At 37.3% G+C, this 21,689-nt stretch overlaps 1 protein-coding gene and 1 pseudogene across 1 annotated transcript; both read left to right on the plus strand.

Annotated features, from left to right (window-relative positions):
• The first annotated feature begins 2,760 nt into the window (after positions 1-2,760).
• On the plus strand, positions 2,761-7,336 carry LOC137738923 (pectinesterase-like). The gene is made up of 3 exons (XM_068478390.1): positions 2,761-3,478; positions 3,914-4,349; positions 6,493-7,336. The coding sequence occupies exons 1-3, from the start codon at positions 2,849-2,851 to the stop codon at positions 7,182-7,184; spliced, it is 1,758 nt and encodes a 585-aa protein (XP_068334491.1). The 5' UTR covers positions 2,761-2,848; the 3' UTR covers positions 7,185-7,336.
• Positions 7,337-16,150: 8,814 nt separating this feature from the next.
• Positions 16,151-18,329, plus strand: LOC137740542 (pectinesterase-like; annotated as a pseudogene).
• The last annotated feature ends 3,360 nt before the right edge of the window (positions 18,330-21,689 follow it).

The following is a 21,689-nucleotide window of genomic DNA, read 5'->3' on the forward strand; positions in this document are numbered from 1 at the left end:
AAAATGATTTACGTACATTCACATCGATTTTTGTTACTTAATTCTGTTTTTATTTATTCGGTTTAAAGGCCAAAATTATTCATAAAAATGTTAAAAAAAAAAAAAAAATCAATGTAAAACAAAACCAAACGGCTCGAATTTATTTAAAATGTTCTGGATCACGAGATCATACATTTTTGCGAGGAGTTGGATTCTCTCCTATTCTTTTTCTCCTTCCATCCCTTCCTTCCTTTATCAGTTTCCTCTTTTTCTCTCTCTATAAAAAAGGAAAAACAAAATGATTATGTGATTTAATCTCGAACATTCAAATATGAGATAAAGGGAGGAAGATAATCCATATTCCTTTTTGAAGAGAAATTTTTTATTGTGCCGAGCATATGATTTGGTACACTAAGTATAATAATATAATTTATTAAAAAGTTTTAACTAATAATATTAAAATAAATGTACGAAATTGTGTTTTATGTACATTGTATCTTTTTCTTTTTGTGGCCCAACTATACCAGGAGCGGGGGTAGGGGTCCTCAGTTAGAGCAAGTCCACCGTGTGTTCCAGCCTGAGGGATAGGTGCAGGAACAGGGGCATGTAGCCCAAGAGATGAAGCCCAGCGTGTGCTGGCGAGCGAGCCCAAACAGGTCTGAGCGAGAGGCCCTGCGATACGTGCCAGCCCGAGCGCCCGAAGGTAATGTGACGTGGGCTGATGTCAGGGCGACGTCAGCCACAATATAAAATTAATAAAAATATTAAATATTAAAAAAATGTAAAACCCGGCAAGCTTCGAACTCAACGGCTCTCGTCGGAGTTCGTCGCCAAGGCTGATGATACACCTACAGATAAATGGGAGAGATCCAGTCCCTCATCTGCCTCAGCTGCCGCTGCACCCCACATCGCCTTTGCCTCCACGCACTTGCGATCCCCCTCCTTCCACTCGCGCACCCAGATCGCACGATTTGGGATTTGTTTTGGGGGGAAAAAAAGAGAGAAAAAGATTTTAACTAAGGAGTTGGCAATCCTTTACCTACTTAACTAAGGAAAAACTAAATTTTTGCACGGATCGGCTATTGATGTTGTCAGAGTCTGAGGCCCTGCCTCGGGAGCTCAAGTGAGAGAGAGAGCTGCTGAGCTAAAAAAAAAAACACAACTTTTGGAATGGTGCCTTGGCACCATGTGAAATGAAGAAAAAAAATAATAATAAAAAAAAGGTTGTGGTATGGTGCCTCGGCACCATAGGAAAAAAACAAAGGTTTTGAAATGGTGTGCTGCACCATGTGAAAAGAAAAAATTAAAAAAATAAAAATAAAATTTTTAATAGAAAATGGTACAACGAGATCGATTAAAAATATTATTCGAATTACAAATAAAATTATTTTGTATTATTTAAAAAAATATTAATATTTTATTATCTATTGCAAAGATTATTTAGTGTAAAGATAAAAATGTAAAAAATAACTACTGTTTATTAAAAATAATTAATATTCGCGAGATAAATTAAATAATGAATAACCCAAGAAGCCTTAGCAATGGTGGAACTGCTCGCAAGAGGGGATAAGGTTTTATTAATACTGGATGCAATCATAAAAGACGAAATGTTTCACAGTAAAAGAGGAAAGAAGTTCAGTGTGATCAAAAGATTCTTGCCCCTTCTTCCCCGAAAGGTCATGAAGGAGCTGCTTTTCTGTCAGTTACTCGTTTTTTGTGTCTATTTTTTTCGAGTAGTTTTTTCGCCGGATTCTCGTTCTGTTCCTTAAAAATTGAAAGTATTCCATAAAAGGAAAAATGGGCACCGGTATGGCCATTTATAATTCATGCAAAAATAATTTGCTCAACAGATAAAATATTAAAAACTTGAACACCATCCTAGCTAATTAATCGTTTCTCATAAAAAAGAATGCTGGCTGATCATATAACTAGATTGTATTTTGAGTTATTATAGGTGTTGTGATAAGAATAATAAAGTAAGATCTAAGATCAAGATATTTCAGGAGTTTGATCTCCTCAGATAGAATAACAATAGAAATAAAATAATAGTATGTGTTGCCTTATCTGGAAAATAGAGAATAGATTCGAATTTAAAATTTCTTTCGAGATGAAAAGAAAATTACCATTAAAGAAATAGTTATGATTCATGCAAATAGATTTAAGTTAAGAACAAGAAACCATTACAGAAAATTTGTTTACATCAGAAAGTCACATGGCCTGATTAACATAAGAAATTTTTATGGGTACATACGAGAACACAAGTCAAATTATATTTTACATGTTATAATAAGAATAAATGATAAAAGTAATATGTAGCATTATTTTGAGTAGAATACGTGACGATGCTTTTAGTGCGTCAAAAATTTACTCCAAGGGGGAACAATATACCAGACCAAAGCCACCGCAATTTACTTCACTAATTTTATGAAAAGGGTAATGCTAAGTAAAATAAATTATATTTTAAAAAATAAAAAATAATAAAAAAAGTTTGAAAATTTTAAGTTTTAACAATAAAAATAAAATAAAAGGTAAAATGAATAGTACCAGCATTGATTTTTTAATATAAAAATATAATTTTTTGTTAAAGTAAATAATACCGAAAACTTTCTGTTAAAATTTTATTTTAAAAATTATATAACATAGATGTTAATAATTAAATTATTATTTAAATGTTAATAAATATATTTATCTTTTGTCGGTAATACTTCACATTATCTGCAAATATGATGTAAAAAGTTGAGCTGGATTACTCTTTATAAAGAACCCCATATCCTCCAGTCCCAACTCAATCAGTCCCCTCTCTTGTCCTCCATGTTCTAAATTTTGTGCCCATTTTCTCTCTTCCCAGTTCCGACAGCCTTTTTCGAAAATGGCCAACATCAAAGAGTTTTTAGCTAGAATGTCCGAATCAGGCAAAAAATTATCCACAAACAAGAAAAACAAGAAGCTCTTCATAACCCTTTTCGCAACCATCCTACTCGTGGGCGCCGTCATCGGCATTGTCACCGGAGTAAAGTCCTCCAAAAACAACTCCGACGACGAAACCATCGAGGCCTCCCACGCCATAGTCAAATTCTCATGCAGCTCCACCCTCTACCCTGATCTGTGCTTTTCAACTCTTGCCCTTCACCCGGAAGCCTCCAAAAAGGTTTCGAGCCAGAAGGACGTGATAGAATTGTCACTGAACATCACGACCACGGCGGTGCAGCACATCTTCTTCACCGTCGAGAAGCTGCTGAAGTCCAGGAAGAATAAGCTCACTAAGCGTGAGAAGGGCGCTCTCCACGACTGTTTGGAGACCATTGACGAAACCATCGACGAGCTCCACGAGGCTGTCGAGGATCTCCATGATTACCCTAATAAGAAGACTTTGGTTCAGCATGCCGATGACCTTAAAACTTTGATAAGCTCCGCCATTACCAACCAAGAAACTTGCCTTAATGGGTTCTCGCATGATGAAGCTGATAAGAAAGTTAGGAAAGTTCTGTTGGCTGGTGAGGTAAATTTCTGATAATATTGATATTTTGTTGATGAAAAATGATTTTTGCGCTTTCATTTTTATGCTATTTTTTATTTATTTTTGTTAATTATAATCTGATTTATTCTATTAAAAAGTTAGAAATAGATGTAAATGTGGAGAGTGTGAAACTGTTGTTCAAAAATCATTTCACTTTGTTATATTTCTCTATATTATATTTTATGCGGATGTTTATGTAAGTTTTTCTAAATTACTTTTTTTTAATGTTTCCATATTTTTGGACTATCTATCTACATTTCAATTTTTACTTATCTAATTAATTTCACTTGACATCAATACGTTTGTTTTGTTGATATATTTTCTCTTTTTTCTGAAATATTTCTACCAATTTTTCTGTGTTTTTAGACCGCCGATATTTCTGTTAACACCGATATTTAAACAATTGGCGTCACTCAGGAACACATAGAAAAATTGTGCAGTAATATACTGGCCATGATCAAGAACATGACCGATACCGACATTGCAAACGAGATGAAAATGAACGTGAACCGAAAACTCAAGGAGGATATGGTGGACGAGCACGGCTGGCCGGAGTGGCTGTCGGTGGCGGACAGGCGACTGCTGCAGTCGTCTTCTGTTACGCCGAATGTGGTGGTGGCAGCAGACGGCACTGGGAACTACAAGACGGTGTCGGAAGCGGTGGCTGCTGCCCCAGAGAAGAGTAGTAGCAGATACGTGATTAAAATAAAGGCGGGGGTTTATAGAGAAAATGTCGACGTGCCAAAGAAAAAGACCAACATTATGTTTTTGGGAGAAGGGAGGGTAAACACCATCATCACTGCTAGTAGAAATGTCGTCGATGGCAGCACAACTTTCAACTCAGCCACAGTTGGTAAGTCCAATTTTTAATTTTCAAGGTCCCTAATTAATGAAAAAAGATCCCCGTCGAATCATTTTTTAAAAGATCCAAAGAATTTCGTGATCATATCTGTTTCTTTAAATTTATGAAAATTTGAAATTGTCACAAAAAGAATTCGAACCTTATCTAGTATTTGGACGTCATCTCCAAATTTCTGGTCCACCAATTTGACTAGACAGAGGACTTGTACCAACACACAAGCACATGGCCTTGCTTTTAGAAAAGTCATGGTTTTTTTCGTTAATTTTCTTAGCACCCAGCTCTTTTTTTCTGCATTTCCAATTCTGATCATATTTTAAATATTTATGACTACATTATGAGTGAAACATCAGGCAGTGTCTCTATTGTTTTTGTATATGGTAAAATAGCATGTGTTTGCGAGATTCAAAAACTAATTACGCACCACTCTCTGATGTTGATATCTTATTTTTGACCAGATTCTTCTGGTGCTTAACACTGCTACGTAACACAAACAATCCGACTTCGAGCTTTTCCTCAATTTAGATATATGTCATTGTTGAAATATAATGTGTGTTGTGACCTCATGTCTCTGTCTATGTCTGTTTGATTGAATGTTGGCGTGGTCGACACTTTACAGCCATCCCCACGCCCCTCCTCTTTCAATTTGTGTTCTTGCCATGACTTTTACGTGTGCTCATAAATTTGAAGTTAGTTTCACTATAGCAATTTAGCATATCCTAAAGGATCCTTCTTCGATGCTTCCTTCTACTTTGTTTGTTTGTTTTTTGTTGTTTATATATATATATATATATATATATATATATATATCATTATATATGTTTTTTATATGTTTTTTTATTTTTTTATTTTTTTATTTTTTTTTATTTTTTTATTTTTTGACTTTTCTCGTGGTTGTACCTTCAATCATGGTGAAATTTGAGGCCCAAATCAAGGTACCAATCAAACCGACACTCTATTTTTTCAAAATTTTGAATATAATTTGGGGCATAATCTTTGATGATCACAAGGTGTCGTTGTTTTGTGTGTCTATCAGAACAAACCATGTTAGACCATGTGTGTCACCTCTTGCTGTCCCAACCAAGTCATCACCATTTTAATTATGTACATATAAAATATTATTAGCGTGACACCAGCTGCCTAAACTTAATACTTCAAATTTCAATATCCCGATCTCATTCCTCTATGTTTCTCTCGTGATCACTTGATGAGGAGGACAAAGAGATAGATAATAAAACTGTTGAAAGTAGGTTTTCGCGGCATGATTATTCACAAGGGTAATGTTAGGGAAATTAAATTTTTATGCCAAATTGTGTATATCATACGACACGGTGGTTGATGATTATACTATTATTTAAGTGTTTATTAACGTGTTGTATTTTTTTATTGATGACCTATCAAATAGTTTACAAATTTGATTTACCTAGCATTACTCTGTTCATAATCTTCTCACATGACACTTGTTCTTTGTTGTTTTACTACCATTTAAAATTAAATTGAATGTTGTTTCACCATCCTGCTTCATTCAAATAGAAGGGGATGAGAGTGTATGGGAACTGGGAGGGTAGAGAAGCCAGGTCCGTCTGGATCCTGATCCCTGGCCAGTACTCCACATGCATGTTCTTTGTTTCGCCGTTGGCCTGTTTGTAGCTGAGTCATTATGTTTTCCATTCATGATTGGTGTCCCCATTTTTCAGAACAATAAAGCCATTTAAATCGCAATTAATCAGAGTAGGTATTTTGTTTGTTTTTGCCTTGGATTGCACTACGTTGGAGAAATTTTTAGTTGTGATAGGAACACGAGTGGTATACCACGTATTTTTATGTAAGTGGTGAAAATTTTTATTTTTTAAGTTATTAATTTTTAACACATATCTCACTATTTATATAGCTACACGTGATGTAATATTCCGTGTGACGGTCACACTGAAAAATTTATGTCCATGTTGATAGATTCTGTTCACAAATGAAACAGACCATTAATTACGTATACGGATTGAGATTAAGAATCTGCTTAAGCATTGTTGATCTAGAAGCTCCAAGTAAATTAGGGCAATTGCGTACTGAGAGTTGTCAAGAGTTTGACAATGTAACATTTCAAATATCTGATAAAAAATGTGAATATTTATGGTTGCAGCTGCGGTTGGTGAGAAGTTTCTAGCCCAAGACATAACATTCCAAAACACAGCAGGTCCATCAAAACACCAAGCTGTTGCCCTAAGAGTAGGGTCCGATCTCTCAGCATTCTACCATTGCGACATTCTTGCGTACCAAGACTCACTCTACGTGCACTCGAATCGCCAGTTTTTTGAAGGTTGCTTGGTAGCCGGAACAGTTGACTTCATCTTCGGCAATGCTGCTGTCGTGTTACAAAATTGTGACATCCATGCAAGAAAACCTAATTCCGGCCAGAAGAACATGGTCACTGCACAAGGTAGAACTGACCCGAATCAAAACACCGGCATCGTCATCCAAAAATCGAGAATCGGCGCCACTTCCGACTTGCAAGCCACAAAGAGCAGCTTCAAAACGTTTTTGGGGAGGCCATGGAAGGAGTATTCAAGGACTGTGATCATGCAGTCAAGTATAACTGATATCATTGACCCTGCTGGGTGGCATGAGTGGTCTGGCACTTTTGCCCTCGACACTTTGTTTTATGGAGAGTATGCTAACACTGGGGCAGGCGCTGGGACTGCAAACAGGGTGACGTGGAAGGGGTTTAAGGTAATTACAAGTCCTACTGAGGCTGAGGCGTTTACGCCAGGGAACTTTATTGCTGGTGGTAGTTGGATTAGATCTTCTGGTTTTCCATTTTTTCTTGGGCTATAAAATGTAAATTTTACACTTGTTTTGTTGTCGTACTACTGTATTCTTGTGAGGTTAACTTGTGTTGGGTGATGTTTGACCTAAGTTGTAATAATATCCCCTAAACTACTATCTGTTGGTAATCAATAAGAGTATCTATTATTTTTGTCAAGAAATCAAAGTAATGTAGTGCAAAGTTGAAAGTTCTTGCTGTGGATTTATTGAATCACATAGTTGCGGCTGTGTGAAATATATTGCAAAATTATAGTAACTATTTACATGAACAAATATAACAAATTAAATGTATAATTACTATCAGACTTGTGAAATTTAAATGAGAAAAAAGAGAATTAGAAATTATGGCCTATGAACCGAAGAGAGTGCACTATAATTGCAAGTTGTAGACGCCTCCCCACGTGAAGGTTATGACGGTGTCTACAGCTCCAAGATACAACCCAAAGCCTCACAGGATGGCTGATCCGCTATTCACGCCAAAGGCAGGCGGAATTGCCAAGTAGTAATCAATTGCACAAGGAATAAAACAAAAGGATTGCAGGAATTGAAAATTGATGATCATAGAAAATCAAGAGTGAGGGAGACATAATAATTTTTAGCATATTCTATTTTTCTGTATGAGGTTTCATATTTAAAGAACTCCTCATACCCCTTCGAAAAAGGATACGACTCTTCAAATAAAACACAACTCTTAGATATTAAAAAGAAGTAAAATAATAAGTTTTGAATCTTTAAAACAAAATCAAGTAAAATACTTAAAATAACCGACAAAACCCCACAATGATTCAAAACTCTATTAGGAATAAAATAGACACATTTGAAAAATCGAAGTTTGGGCAATTTGTATACTATGCAACAGGTATATGTGTCTTTTGGACTTGAACCTACACTTATTGTTCACAGTTTTCGCCTGAAGGAATCATAGCAAACTAAGTGTTGAACTGGATAACCTCGTAATTCAGATTACAACATATGTCGCACACAGTATTGATAAAAAACTTGGCGCGAGTCAACGCTATTTATGGCCATACGTGTAACGTCCCGACCCCAAATATTTATTTTCGGGAAATAATTCCGATGATAGGCCGAGTTCAAACTCTTTTTTATTTTACTACCATTAAACCTTATTCTTTATTTCAATTTCCTAATTACTCACAAAATCTACAACCAAAATTTACTTACCAAAAACATAAGATTCTAATATTCAATTAAATTACCATAATTTCTTTTCTTCCCTCAAATTTCCAACAAAAAAAAAAAAAATTTAATCTCAATTATTTAAGGCTGCATCTAACCCCTGTTAGACTACCTACGTACCCTTAATGCGGGATCAAGCCTTTCATAGTTCATCTTTCATTTCATTCCATTTCCAAAGACATTCAAGTAACCAAAATAACCAACATTGGGTATAATAATCGAAACACATCAATTGGATACCAAATTCATATTTAGAATATCAAAATTTGTACAAAATGGCAGCATCGGCCCATTAGCCACACATCGCCGTGGGTGGTGCTCGGCTACCCTTGCTCGCCTTTTAAAATTTAACCATTTCTAAAAATTACCAAATTTTGTAAGAATGTACAACTCAAGGAGAGGAACTTTTTCATACCGGGGCCGAACCCTAGTTTGGTCGGGAAGTGGCCGAAAAACCCCTCGAGCCGTCGAAAACCCTCGATATGGGCAGTTGTCAATTCGGCTCCATGGATGCTCCAACGCCCCCAACCTCGGTTGGGCTTTTTTCCTGGTCTCAAGAGGATTTGAATGATGGTGGTAGTCGACAGTGGTGCCTCCCACATACGGTGAATCGCCGTCGTGCATCCATTTACACTGGCAGGCTCCATTCTTGTTAAACTAGGCCCAACTCCTTTGATTTAAGGTGCAAATGGAAGAGAAATGATCGGGGAAGGTTTCCCAGGTGGTGGTTTGCCATGATTCATCGAAAAAATCGATGAAAAGTCGTTGGAAGGGGAAAATGGAAGCAAGTCAGGTCGGTGGGTCGAAGGGAGGGAACCTTCTCCCCCCCTTCTGATTCGTCCACCCCCTCATTTTCTCTCCTTTCCTTTCCATTACCGCCACACATGTGGCACATCCATTGCTCCATAAAATATGGAGCCTTCTAGATGAATGTTAAAATTACAAAAATATCCCTGAATTTCAACGTTAATAACTTCTTCGTTAGAACTCTGTTTCACGAACGGTTTACGCATACGCGTTCAAAAGATTGAGCTCTATTCAAACATATAAATTGTGACCTTGAAGGGTCTACGGATTTTAGATAATTAATTTCCAAACTTCAAACTTGGTAACTAGTTTAATTTAAAACTCAATTCAAATAAATTCTCGAAAAATAATATAAAATCTCAATAATACCAATACGTAAATTATCAAAATTTTAAAATTCCTAAATTTTGATTTTCATAACCATAAATCGATTTATTTTCGATTTTCTCCACATATTCATAATTATGAATATTCTATTCCATATATTTAAATTTTCAGGGTATTCCAATGCGCTTAATCTTGATCTCATGAGTGTTATTAGAGAACAATCCAATTCTGACAATCACGGCCTCACGACTACTCTCACTTAGGTGAGTCCTCCAAAAGTACATGTGACTTTTACCCTGCGAGAGATTGCTCGCCTTGGAACTTATTCAGGACAATCTCATTCCTTAACATCACACATCATCAGCACAAATATCATAGGGATGAGCATGGGATTTTATTTCAAATCTCATATTTTAGAGTGCTGGAATATAAGTCACACAATATGAATTGTTTTTACCCAATGAACCCTCTTCATGGGATTTCCAATCACAAAGGTTGAGTTTCCTCCATAGATGACTTCGTTATAGGTTTAAGCCCATCTTCCTCGACAAATCTAGGACTCCATTCCTAGATAGACCTTTGGTCAATTGATCAGCAATATTCTTTTTTGACTTCACATAGTCCAAAGATGTAACTTTGCCTCACTAAGTCTACCACGGCCTTATTATTACAATGTATGTATGTGGCAAGTATAGGCTTGCTCACCAATGGGATATCAAGCAGTGTTTTAAAAAATTTGCTTCGAGGCACGCCTTGAAGGCAAGGCTTCAACATTTTTGCCTCTATTTTGTGGGAGTCGGCGACATACTCACCTAGGCTTCATGGGGCGCGCCTAGGTGGCTGAGGCTCGCCTGAGGCGTACCTGAAGCGTCTTTTTTTCATTTTTAAGTTGCAAAAATATGGAATTCTTTGAGTTGCAGAGTCTACCTAGCGAAGAAAATGAAGACAGTTATGAGGTTTTTTTTTTTTTTTTTACTTTTCATTTTTCTAAAATTTTTATAACCCACTATGCTTATATTTATTACCTCTCTGATATTTATTACCCCACTATCTTTCTTTGTCTTCACTTTTCATTTTTCTATACTTTTTGTTACCCCACTTTCCTAAAATTTATTACCCCACTTTGCTAATAATTATTAACCCACCATCTTCCTTTATGTTCATTTTTTAGTTAAAAGTGTTATATATATATATATATATATATATATATATATATATATATATATTAAAAAATGGGTGATTTTGTATAAAATCAATACAAAGTTATCATATTGACCATAGATCAACAATATTTATGTTATTTATAAATAGGTCAATCATGTATTTCGACACTTAAATGCATGTAATCTGCCTCTACTGCTAGCACCCACTTCAATTGACACCCCCTTTCTCATATTTTTTTACATTTGGATTCAGATGCTGCATTGCAGTTTCTATTTCCTGGTTCCATTTTTTCATCACTTGGATTCAGATACTGCATTGCAGTGTCCATTATTCGCACGACTATTTATTTTTACGTTTGGATATAGACATTGCAATGTAGTGTCCGTTTCCCAGTTCTGTTTTTCTTTTTTTTAACATTTTGATTCAGAAACTACAATGCAGTGTCTGTTTCTTTTTTTTTTCTTTTTTATATTTTGATTTAGACATTGCAATGCAGTGTCCATTTTTTGGTTCTATTTTACATTTTTATTCAAACACTGCATTGCAATGTCCGTTTCCTGGTTCTCTTCTTCTTCCCGTCATCATTTTCACATTTCATGAAGTCTCTCTCGACCCATTAAATTAGTTCTTAAAAAAAAAGATACATTTCATATCATATAAAAAAAAGAGATAGAACCCATCAAATTAATCAAAATGCAAAACGATTTCAAGCCCAAAAGAAGAAAACATCAAAACCCAAAAAATTCATCCCCTCGCAGATCCTCATCATGACTTTACCTGTTTTGGGCTTAACAAGAAGGCCATGGTCGGGGCCCAAAGGAACAATATCGTGCTACAGTGGTGGAGCGGGCTAAGGATGTGGTGGACCTCGGGTCGAGATGTGACAATTTGGTATCAGAGCCTAACTCAGGCCGTGGTGTGCCGCTAAGGACGTCGGGCCCCTAAAGGGGGTGGATTGTTACATCCCACATTGCCCAAGGGAATGGATCATGTAAGCATGAGTCCCACCGAGAACAAGTTGTTGGATTGGGAGTGGAAGAAGGTAGAGAGAGATCGACGTGGTGTCACATCTCGGCTCGGTTTCCACCACATCCCGGGCCTGTTCCACCACCGTAGTACGATATTGTCCGCTTTGGGCCCTAACTACGCCCTCACAGTTTTGTTTCTAAGAACTTACATGAGAACTTCCTAGTGGATCACCCATTATGGGAGTGCTCTCACGCGATACTCGCTTAACTTCGGAGTTCCCATAGAACTCAAAGCCAGTGAGCTCCCAAAAGGCCTCGTGCTAGGTAAAGATGAGAATATACATATAAGGCTTACATGATTCATTCCCCTGGGTGATGTGGGATGTAACAATCCACCCCCCTTAGGGGCCTGACGTCCTCGTTGGCACACCACGGCCAGAGTTAGGCTCTGACACCAAATTGTCACATCTCGGCCCTGGATCCACCACATCCCTGGCCCGCTCCACCACCGTAGCACTATATTGTTAGCTTTGGGCCCCTACTACGCCCTCACGGTTTTGTTTCTGGGAACTCACACAAGAACTTCCCAGTGGGTCACCCATCATGGGAATGCTTTCGGGCGCTACTCACTTAACTTCGAAGTTCCCATGGAACCCGAAGCTAGTAAGCTCCCAAAAGGTCTCGTGCTAGGTAAAGATGAGAATATACATATAAGGCTTACATGATCCATTCTCCTGGGCAATGTGGGATGTAGCACATGGTGTCTTGGCAGGGGAAGATGGAGCCTATGTGGACAGTTTGACTATATATTTCACATATTTGGTTGGCGGTTGGTCATGGGGTGGAGGAGAAAGGTCAGGCAGCATGTAATCACAATTTTTTTTTTTTGAAAAAAAAAAATGAGAGAGAATGAAAGTAGGGTAAAATTCCAACTCTTGATAATGTCTTAAAGCCCATGTAGCATTTATCATTGACTTATACCTAGTTAATAAAAATATGTCATTGATTAAGTCCATAACAAAAATATGTCACTAACATATGGCTAAATAGTAAAGTCTTTATTGATCTTTGGCTAAATTACCTTTAAAAAATTTAGGTATTGTGAAGCTTCACCTCACGCCTCAAGGCTTTCGCCTAAGCAGGGCTATCCATGAAACGCCTCGCTCACGCGCCTTCGCCTTTTAAAACATTGATATCAAGCAAAAAATTCTTGGTCCATTCAACCTCTATGCATGTAGTATCAAGAGCTAGGAGTTCAAATTCTATTGTACTTCTGGAAAATATTGTTTGATTGTTAGATCCCCAAGATACAGATAAAACCAAACCCTGGGGGCAGGCGGGGTAGACTGCTAATGTCACAAGAAAAGGATAGACTACTTTGAGAGGAAACAAATATTCTAGACAATAGATAAACCTTATCTTATTAGGTAATAATGTTAATTAGCCTTCAACTATGTCACCATGCTCAATGTACATCATAAATTAGGATCCCAAAGTTAACATATATAATTCCCGTTCCTAAATGTCTAAAATTTCTTTGGGATTTTAACCATGGAAGGAGGGGGTGTCAAACTACTTCCATACCAACTCAATGTAAAAGTAGCATGCAAACTTGCAAACAACAAAATGAAGCCCAAATCAATCATTTTCTCCCTCTGCCAGTCCCGTCCTAGTTATAGTTATAAGGGTGCGTTTATTGCACCAAACTGTCTAAGATTGGACTAGCTTCAAGAATTAAGTTGAACTGGCTTAGACTAGATTAAGCTGGACTGACTTAGTGAAGCGTTTAGTGCAGTGTCGGACTAAGAAGCAGGGCTATAGTATTATATTATTAAATATGTATTTATTAATGTTTTATTTTTAATTTAATATATCAATTAATATTTTGTATTACTTTATCTTTTTTCCCTATTTTTCTAGAACCATCTTCCTCTCCAATCTCTTCATTCATCTTTTTCTCCGCCACTCCCTCCCCATTACCCTTTTCTCCCATTTTTGTCCCTTCTTTTCTTTGTACCAGTCTCCTTCCCCTCAATTTTTTTCTCCGGTTTTACTTCTGTACCAGTGTCCCCTTTCCCTTCCCTCCCTTTGTATTTATTTTTCTATTTTTTTCATATTCGGTACCTGTATTTTCTGGACAAATCATAGTTGTGCAAGAAAAATCACTCAAATTCACTTCACCTGATGCAAAAGTTTTTAATCTTGCACCAATCCTTTGCATGAAATTTCCCTAACTATGTTTCCAAACCAACCCTTTGCACCCAAAACTTTTTAATTTTAAAATCCCAAGTCACAATCTCTTAGCAACTATGTTGTCAATGGAAGAATATGGGTCACCATTAGCAACAAGGCTGTTGTTGTCCAGCCACCATGGCTGATGTCGGTGGTGGAAGAATATGGGTCATCACCTCTGATCAATGATGCCTAGCAGGCCAGCCACCATGAACGTCTGAAGCTTCAAGCAGAGAGAAAGGAAATATAGAAAGAAAGAGAGAAGCAGGGACTAGGTAGGGGTGAAGCAAAGAGGAAAGGGTCTTAGCAATCCGCTCCTTCTCGAGGGGTCTCGCTAAGACCACCTAGCGAGTGTTTTAGTCAGAGCAAATCCCACCTAATCTCATTAAACTTAGTTCCTCTTGCAAACAAACACTGGACTACACTAGCTTTTATTCTAGTCCAGTCCAGTGAGGCCTAGTGAAGCTAAACAAACACGCCCTAAGAGGGTAAGAGGGTCCAGGAACGGCCAATATGATGTGCAGATAGATACTACAACAATCTAACCCAAATAATTTTAAACACAAAGCTTAGGTTTACCATCATTTTCAAAATAGGAAATCCTTAAAGGCGAGTTTGTCCGGCATTCTCGCCGTGAGTACTAATAGAAAAATAAATAGATATAATATAAAGAAAAACTAACGAAAAGTCCAAAAAACCTTTCTTTTTAATGAAAAGTCATTTTTAAAGGTACAGTGAAGAGTAACAGGAAAATACATAAATTTGATTTTTAGTTAAAAATGAACAGTACGAGAGTGTTTTGTTAAACCTCCCTTTTAATAACTGTCTAATAGATTACAAACTACACTACGAGGAAATTAGCTTACGTACTGGACTTTTTTATTCGATGTGTACTCCTTGACTGCATCCCAGTTCACGGAAACATGAGGCAGTTTAACAATGTGACACTGCAACAAAGAATAGTATGAACAGTATTAATTTTTATACTTACATTATAAAATGTGTAAATAAAAATTGTTAATTGCTTTTAATTATAATCTCCAACAAGACTGTACATGTAACTTGATTCTCTGGCCGTGTAGAGTAGTAGCAGTAACGTTTGCCTTCTGTATAGCCAAAGAAGCATATTCTAGGTTGCGGAATTCCAGATACCCATAATGTTTACCTTCAATCTTGTCGACATCGACACTCTGCATGCCATTAGCGCCAAGCCTACCAAAATATCTGAAGAGATCATATTTAATAACCTGCGTACACATCAATTATTGCAAATGAGCTAGATTTACATGTTGAAAACCTATATCCTTTATACCCAAAAATATATGTAGTAGTAAACCTTTAGCAAGAGCAGTTTGATAAACATCCACATAATTAAACAGTAAACAATAAACAGGAACAACTCCTTCGCTGAATCTCGTTCCCCTGTCCACCGTATTGCCTCTACAGTGACCATCTGCTCTACGGAAGAGTGTTACGTGGGCAATACAGCACGATGACCATAGGGTTAACACGATGTTATTATGGTTCCTGGGAAACAGAACCACAAAGCATGGTGATGGTATTGTGTAAGAATTCTTAATTGCCTTTGGAGTAAGATAGGTCACAAGAACATCGGTAGATGCTACAGGTCGTAGCTTTGGCAGCTCGTACTGGTCACCTTCTAGGGCAGGTAGAATCTCCTTGACTCTTTCCGGGCACAAAAAATGCATGTGGCAAGTATCCTTACAAAACCAACATTTCTTTCCCCTGACACATGGCTTACCATGAGGCTCCATACCCTGAAATTGTTTGACATAACGGCCTGTTTGTAGCTGAGTCATTATGTTTTCCATTCATGACTGTTGTCCCCACTTTTCAGAACAATAAAGCCATTTAAATCGCAATTAATCAGAGCAGGTATTTTGTTTGTTTTTGCCTTGGATTGCACTCTTCGATCGAGAAATTTTTAGTTGTGACAGGAACACGAGTGGTACATTACATGTTTTTATGTAAGTGGTGAGAAATTTTATTTTTTAAGTTATTAACATTTTAACACACATATCCCATTATTTATATAGCGACGCGTGATGTACCATTCTGTGTGATGGTCACACTGAAAAATTTATCTCCATGTTGATAGATGAAACAGACCATTAATTACGTACACTGATTGAGATTAAGAATCTACTTAAGCATTGTTGATCTAGAAGCTCCAAGTAAATTAGGGCAATTGCGTACTGAGAGTTGTCAAGAGTTTGACAACGTACCATTTCAAATATCTTATGAAAAACGTGAATATTTATGGTTGCAGCTGCGGTTGGTGAGAAGTTTCTAGTCCGAAACATAACATTTGAAAACACAGCAGGTTCATCAAAGCACCAAGTTGTTGCCCTAAGAGTAGGGTCTGATCTCTCAGCATTCTACCACTGCGACATTCTTGCGTACCAAGACTCGCTCTACGTGCACTCGAATCGCCAGTTTTTTGAAGGCTGCTTGGTAGCCCGAACAATTGACTTCATCTTCGGCAATGTTGCTGTCGTGTTACAAAATTGTGACATCCACCCAAGAAAACCTGATTCCTGCCAGAAGAACATGGTCACTGCATAAGGCAGAATTGACTGTGAACACGAAAGATTCCTTGAAATAAGAAACCAGAATAACGTGTACAAAATAATATTTTTGTGTTTATGATTTTGGGGTTACGATCTCTCTCAAATTTGGTCCTCTGATTCTATCTTCGTAGGGTGTAGGTTTGTGGATGAGTTGTTGATCCAAAGGGCCGTCGGGGCTTGATCTAAGGATGAACAGTTGATGAACGGATCTTCAAGGGGCGTTGGGCTTGATCTTGAAGAATGGGTGTATGGATTTCTTCAAGGGCTTTTGGGCTTGATCTTGAAGGTTGATGGATGAGCAGATCTTCAAGGGCTTTTGGGCTTAGTCTTGAAGAACGATTGGATGTGTGGATTTGTTTGTGCTGTTGATCCAAGGGGCCGTTGGGGCTTGATCTTAGGATGAACGATGAACACTTTCTTCAAGGACCGTCGGGGCTTGATCTTGAATAATGGTTGTGTGGATTTCTTCAAGGGCTTTTGGGCTTGATCTTGAAGGTTGATGGATGAGCGGATCTTCAAGGGCTTTTGGGCTTGATCTTGAAGAACGGTTGGATGTGTGGATTTGTTGAGGTTGTTGATCCAAAGGGCCGTTGGGGGCTTATGCTTAGGATGAACGGATGAACACTTTCTTCAAGGGCCGTCGGGGCTTGATCTTGAAAGAGGATTTAACGAAGAACGAAGAGAGCTTTCTTGATCCTTCGGAATTCTTGGGAATTTGGATGGTTGGAAGCTTTGGAGTTTCAAAGCTTCAAGGATTTGGGGAATTCTCTTCTAATTTTGGAGTAGAGAAATGTATTTGTGAATTCCTTGATGCTTGATACCTTGATGGAGAAGCCTATTTATAGGCTTTGAGAATGAATCACCACCACAAAATATTTTTTTCCATTCCAAGCACCATTGCCTAATTTTCCCACTTAATGCAATATTGAAATTGAAGTGGTGTAACTTATGGCCTAATTTCCCACTTAATACCATTTTAAACTTGAAGTGGTCTAACTTATGGCCTAATTTCCCACTTAACACCATTTTAAACTTGAAATGTGTATGCTTTGTCATTGCCCAAATGAGAAAAACTTGCTTTGATCCGTAATGGATTGAAGTGTGCTTGCCTTGTCATTGCCCAACATGAGAAGAAAAACTTGTTTTGATCCTCAACGGATTGAAATGTGCTTACCTTGTCATTGCCCAAATTGAGAAGAAAAAACTTGTTTAATCATCCAAGGGTATTTCTTCCTATTTTGTTGAGTCACATGCCATGTGTACAATTTGTACGACACGTGGCGTATGCCATGTATGCCCTGACATGTCAAAACTTTAATGCGTTGGTGAACATTTGTTTTTACTGAAATTTCAATGTCTACATTGACCCCAATCAAAACACCAGCATCGTGATCCAAAAATCGAGAATCGGCGCCACTTCCGACTTGCAAGCCACAAAGAGCAGCTTCAAAACGTTTTTGGGGAGGCCATGGAAGCAGTATTCAAGGAATGTGATCATGCAGTCAAGGATAATTGATATCATTGACCCTGCTGGGTGGCATGAGTGCTCTGACATTTTTGCCCTTGACACTTTGTTTTATGGAGAGTATGCTAACACTGGGGCAGGCGTTGGGACTGCAAGCAGGATGACGTGGAAGGGGTTTAAGGCAATTACAAGTCCCACTGAGGCTGAGGCGTTTACGCTGGGCAACTTATTGCTGGTGGTAGTTGGTTGAGTTCTACTGGCTTTCCATTTTCTCTTGGGCTGTAAAATGTAAATTTTACACTTGTTTTGTTGTCGTACTACTGTATTCTTGTGAGGTTAGCTTGTGTTGGGTGATGTTTGACCTAAATTGTAATGATATCCCTTAAACTACTATCTGTTGGTAATCAATAGGAGTATCTATTATTTTTGTCAAGAAATCAAAGTAATGTAGTGCAAAGTTGAAAGTTCTTGCTGTAGATTTATTGAATCACATAGTAGCGGCAGTGTGAAATATATTGCAAAATTATAGTAACTATTTACATAAACAAATATAACAAATTAAATGTGTAATTACTATCAAACTTGTGAAATTTAAATGAGAAAAAAGAGAATAAGAAATTATGGCCTATGAATCGAAGAGAGTGCAATGTCATTGCAAGTTGTAGACGCCTCCCCACGTGAAGGTTATGGTTGTGTCTACAGCTCCAAGATACAACCCAAAACCTCACAGGATGGCTGATCCGCTATTCACGCCAACGGCAGATGGAATTGCCAAGTAATAATCAATTGCACAAGGAATAAAACAAAAGGATTGCAGGAATTGAACATTGATAATCATAGAAAATCAAGAGTGAGGGAGACATAATAATTTTTAGCATATTCTGTTTTTCTGTATGAGGTTTCTCATTTAAAGAACTCCTCATACCCCTTTGAAAAAGGATACGACTCTTCAAATAAAACACAACTCTTAGATATTAAAAATAAGTAAAATAATAAGTTTTGAATCTTTAAAACAAAATCAAGTAAAATACTTAAAACAACCGACAAAACCCCACAATGATTCAAAACTCTATTAGGAATAAAATAGACACATTTTGAAGAAACGGAAGTTTGGGGGCAATTGTATACTATGCAACAGGTATAGGTGTCTTTTGGATTTGAACCTACACTTATTGTTCATAGTTTTTGCCTGAAGGAATCATAGGAAACTAAGTGTTGAACTGGATAACCTCTTAATTCAGATTACAACATATGTCACACACAATATTGATAAAAAACTTGGTGCGAGTCAACGCTATTTATGGCCATGCGTGTAACGCCCGACCCCAAATATTTATTTTCAGGAAATAATTCCGATGATAGGCCCAGTTCAAACTCTTGTTTATTTCACTACCATTAAACCTTATTCTTTATTTCAATTTCGTAATTGCTCCCAAAATCTACAGCCAAAATTTACTTACCAAAAACATAAGATTCTAATTTTCAATTAAATCACCATAATTTCTTTTCTTCCCTCAAATTTCCAACAAAAAAAAATTTAATCTCAATTATTTAAGGCTGCATCTAACCCCAGTTAGACTACCTACGTACCCTTGATGCGGGATCAAGCATGTCGTAGTTCATCTTTCATTTTCATTCCATTTCCAAAGACATTTAAGTAACCAAAATAACCAACATTGGGTTTAATAATTGAAACACATCAATTGGATACCAAATTCATATTTAGAATATCAAAATTTGCACAAAATGGCAGCATCGGCCCACTGGCCACGCGCCGCCGCACATGCTGCCTTGGGTGGCACTCAGCCACCCTGACTCGCCAGAAAATTTAACTATTTCCAAAAATTACCAAATTTTGTAGGAATGTACAACTCAAGGAGAGGAACTTTTTCATACATGGGCCGAACCCTAGTTCGGTCGAGAAGTGGCCGGAAAACCCCTCGAACCGTAAAAAACCCTCAATTTGGGCAGTTGTCAATTCGGCTCCATGGATGCTCCGACGCCCCTAACCTTGGTTGGGCTTTGTTCCTGGTCTCAAGAGGATTTGAATGATGGTGGTAGTCGACGGTGGTGCTTCCCATATACGGCGAATCGCCGTCGTGCACCCATTTACACCGGCATGCTCCATTCTCGTTAAACTAGGCCCAGTTGCTTCAATTTAAGGTGCAAATGGAAGAGAAAGGATCGGGGAAGGTTTCCTAGGTGGTGGTTTGCCATGATTTGCCAAAAAAATCGACGAAAAGTCGTTGGAAGGGGAAAATGGAAGCAGGTCAGGTCGGCGGGTCAAAATGAAGGAACCTTCTCCCCTTCTTCTGATTCGTCCACCCCCTCATTTTCTCTCATTTCCTTTCCATTACAAGCACACACGTGGCACATCCATTGCTCCATAAAATCTGGAGCCTTCTAGATGAATGTTAAAATTACCAAAATATCCCTGACTTTCAACGTTAATAACTTCTTCGTTAGAACTCTGTTTCACAAACGGTTTACACTTATGCGTTCATGAGATCGAGCTCTATTCAAACATATAAATTGTGACCTTGAAGGGTCTATGGATTTTAGATAATTAATTTCCAAACTTTAAACTTCGTAACTAGTTTAATTTAAAACTCAATTCAAATAAACTCTCGAAAAATAATATAAATCTCAATAATACCAATACGTAAATTATCAAAATTTTAAAATTCCTAAATTTTCATTTTCATAACCATAAATTTATTTATTTTCGATTTTCTCCACATATTCATAATTATGAATATTCTATTCCATATATTTAAATTTTCAGGGTATTCCAATGCGCTTAATCTTGATCTCATGAGTGTTATTAGAGAACAATCCAATTCTGATAATCACGGCCTTACGACTACTCTCACTTAGGTGAGTCCTCCAAAAGTACATGTGACTTGTACGCTGCGAGAGATTGCTCGCCTTGGAACTCATTCAGGACAATCTCATTCCTTAACATCACACATCATTAGCACAAATATCATAGGGATGAGCATAGGATTTTATTTCAAATCTCATATTTTAGAGTGCTGGAATATAAGTCACACAATATGGATTGTTTATACCCAATGAACCCTCTTCATAGGATCTCCAATCACAAAGGTTGGGTTTCCTTCGTAGATGACTTCCTTCTAGGTTTAAGCCCATCTTCCTCGACAAATCTAGGACTCCATTCCTAGATAGACCTTTGGTCAATTGATCAGCAATATTCTTTTTTGACTTCACATAGTCCAAAGATGTAACTTTGGACATAATGTGATTGGAGTCTTATGTTTGTAAATGGGGAAAGACTGAGAACGGTCCCTCCTTTACAAACTTTTTTTTAAAGTTTAGACACTTTGATGTTAAATTTGCATCGAAGTTCAAATTTAAAACCTTATTAGTTTTTAGATTCTCAGTCCAAAGATGTAATCTGCCACGTCTATAGACATGCTTCAAATGTTCCCTACATGACATCATAATAGAGATACAATCAAAGATCATTACGTTCTATGAAAATCATAAGTATTGACAAAGCACTTGTAATGAAAGAAAATTGACGAATATGGTTCTACTAAGAAACCCTTTAATCCAACAATCATATGATTTCGGATTTGGATGATTTTTGGTAGACATGATCTTTGAGAGAATGCGTAAAAGATAAGACGGTTCGGATCGCTGAAATACATTAAGAAGTGGACTCCACAAAAATGTGTATAAACAATGTGTAAAAAAAAAGTCATGCCACGATTCCATCCCCCTTTATATTTGTGTGTTA

Source organism: Pyrus communis, chromosome 7, assembly GCF_963583255.1.
Source record: "Pyrus communis chromosome 7, drPyrComm1.1, whole genome shotgun sequence".
In the NCBI taxonomy this organism is placed as follows: domain Eukaryota; kingdom Viridiplantae; phylum Streptophyta; class Magnoliopsida; order Rosales; family Rosaceae; genus Pyrus; species Pyrus communis.

Excerpts from the sequence above, each read along its gene's own strand:
- LOC137738923 (XM_068478390.1), top strand. The coding sequence starts at position 2,849 with ATGGCCAACATCAAAGAGTTTTTAGCTAGAATGTCCGAATCAGGCAAA. Across the intron at positions 3,479-3,913 it reads AAGTTCTGTTGGCTGGTGAG|GAACACATAGAAAAATTGTG; the intron begins GTAAATTTCTGA and ends GGCGTCACTCAG. Across the intron at positions 4,350-6,492 it reads TTTCAACTCAGCCACAGTTG|CTGCGGTTGGTGAGAAGTTT; the intron begins GTAAGTCCAATT and ends TTATGGTTGCAG.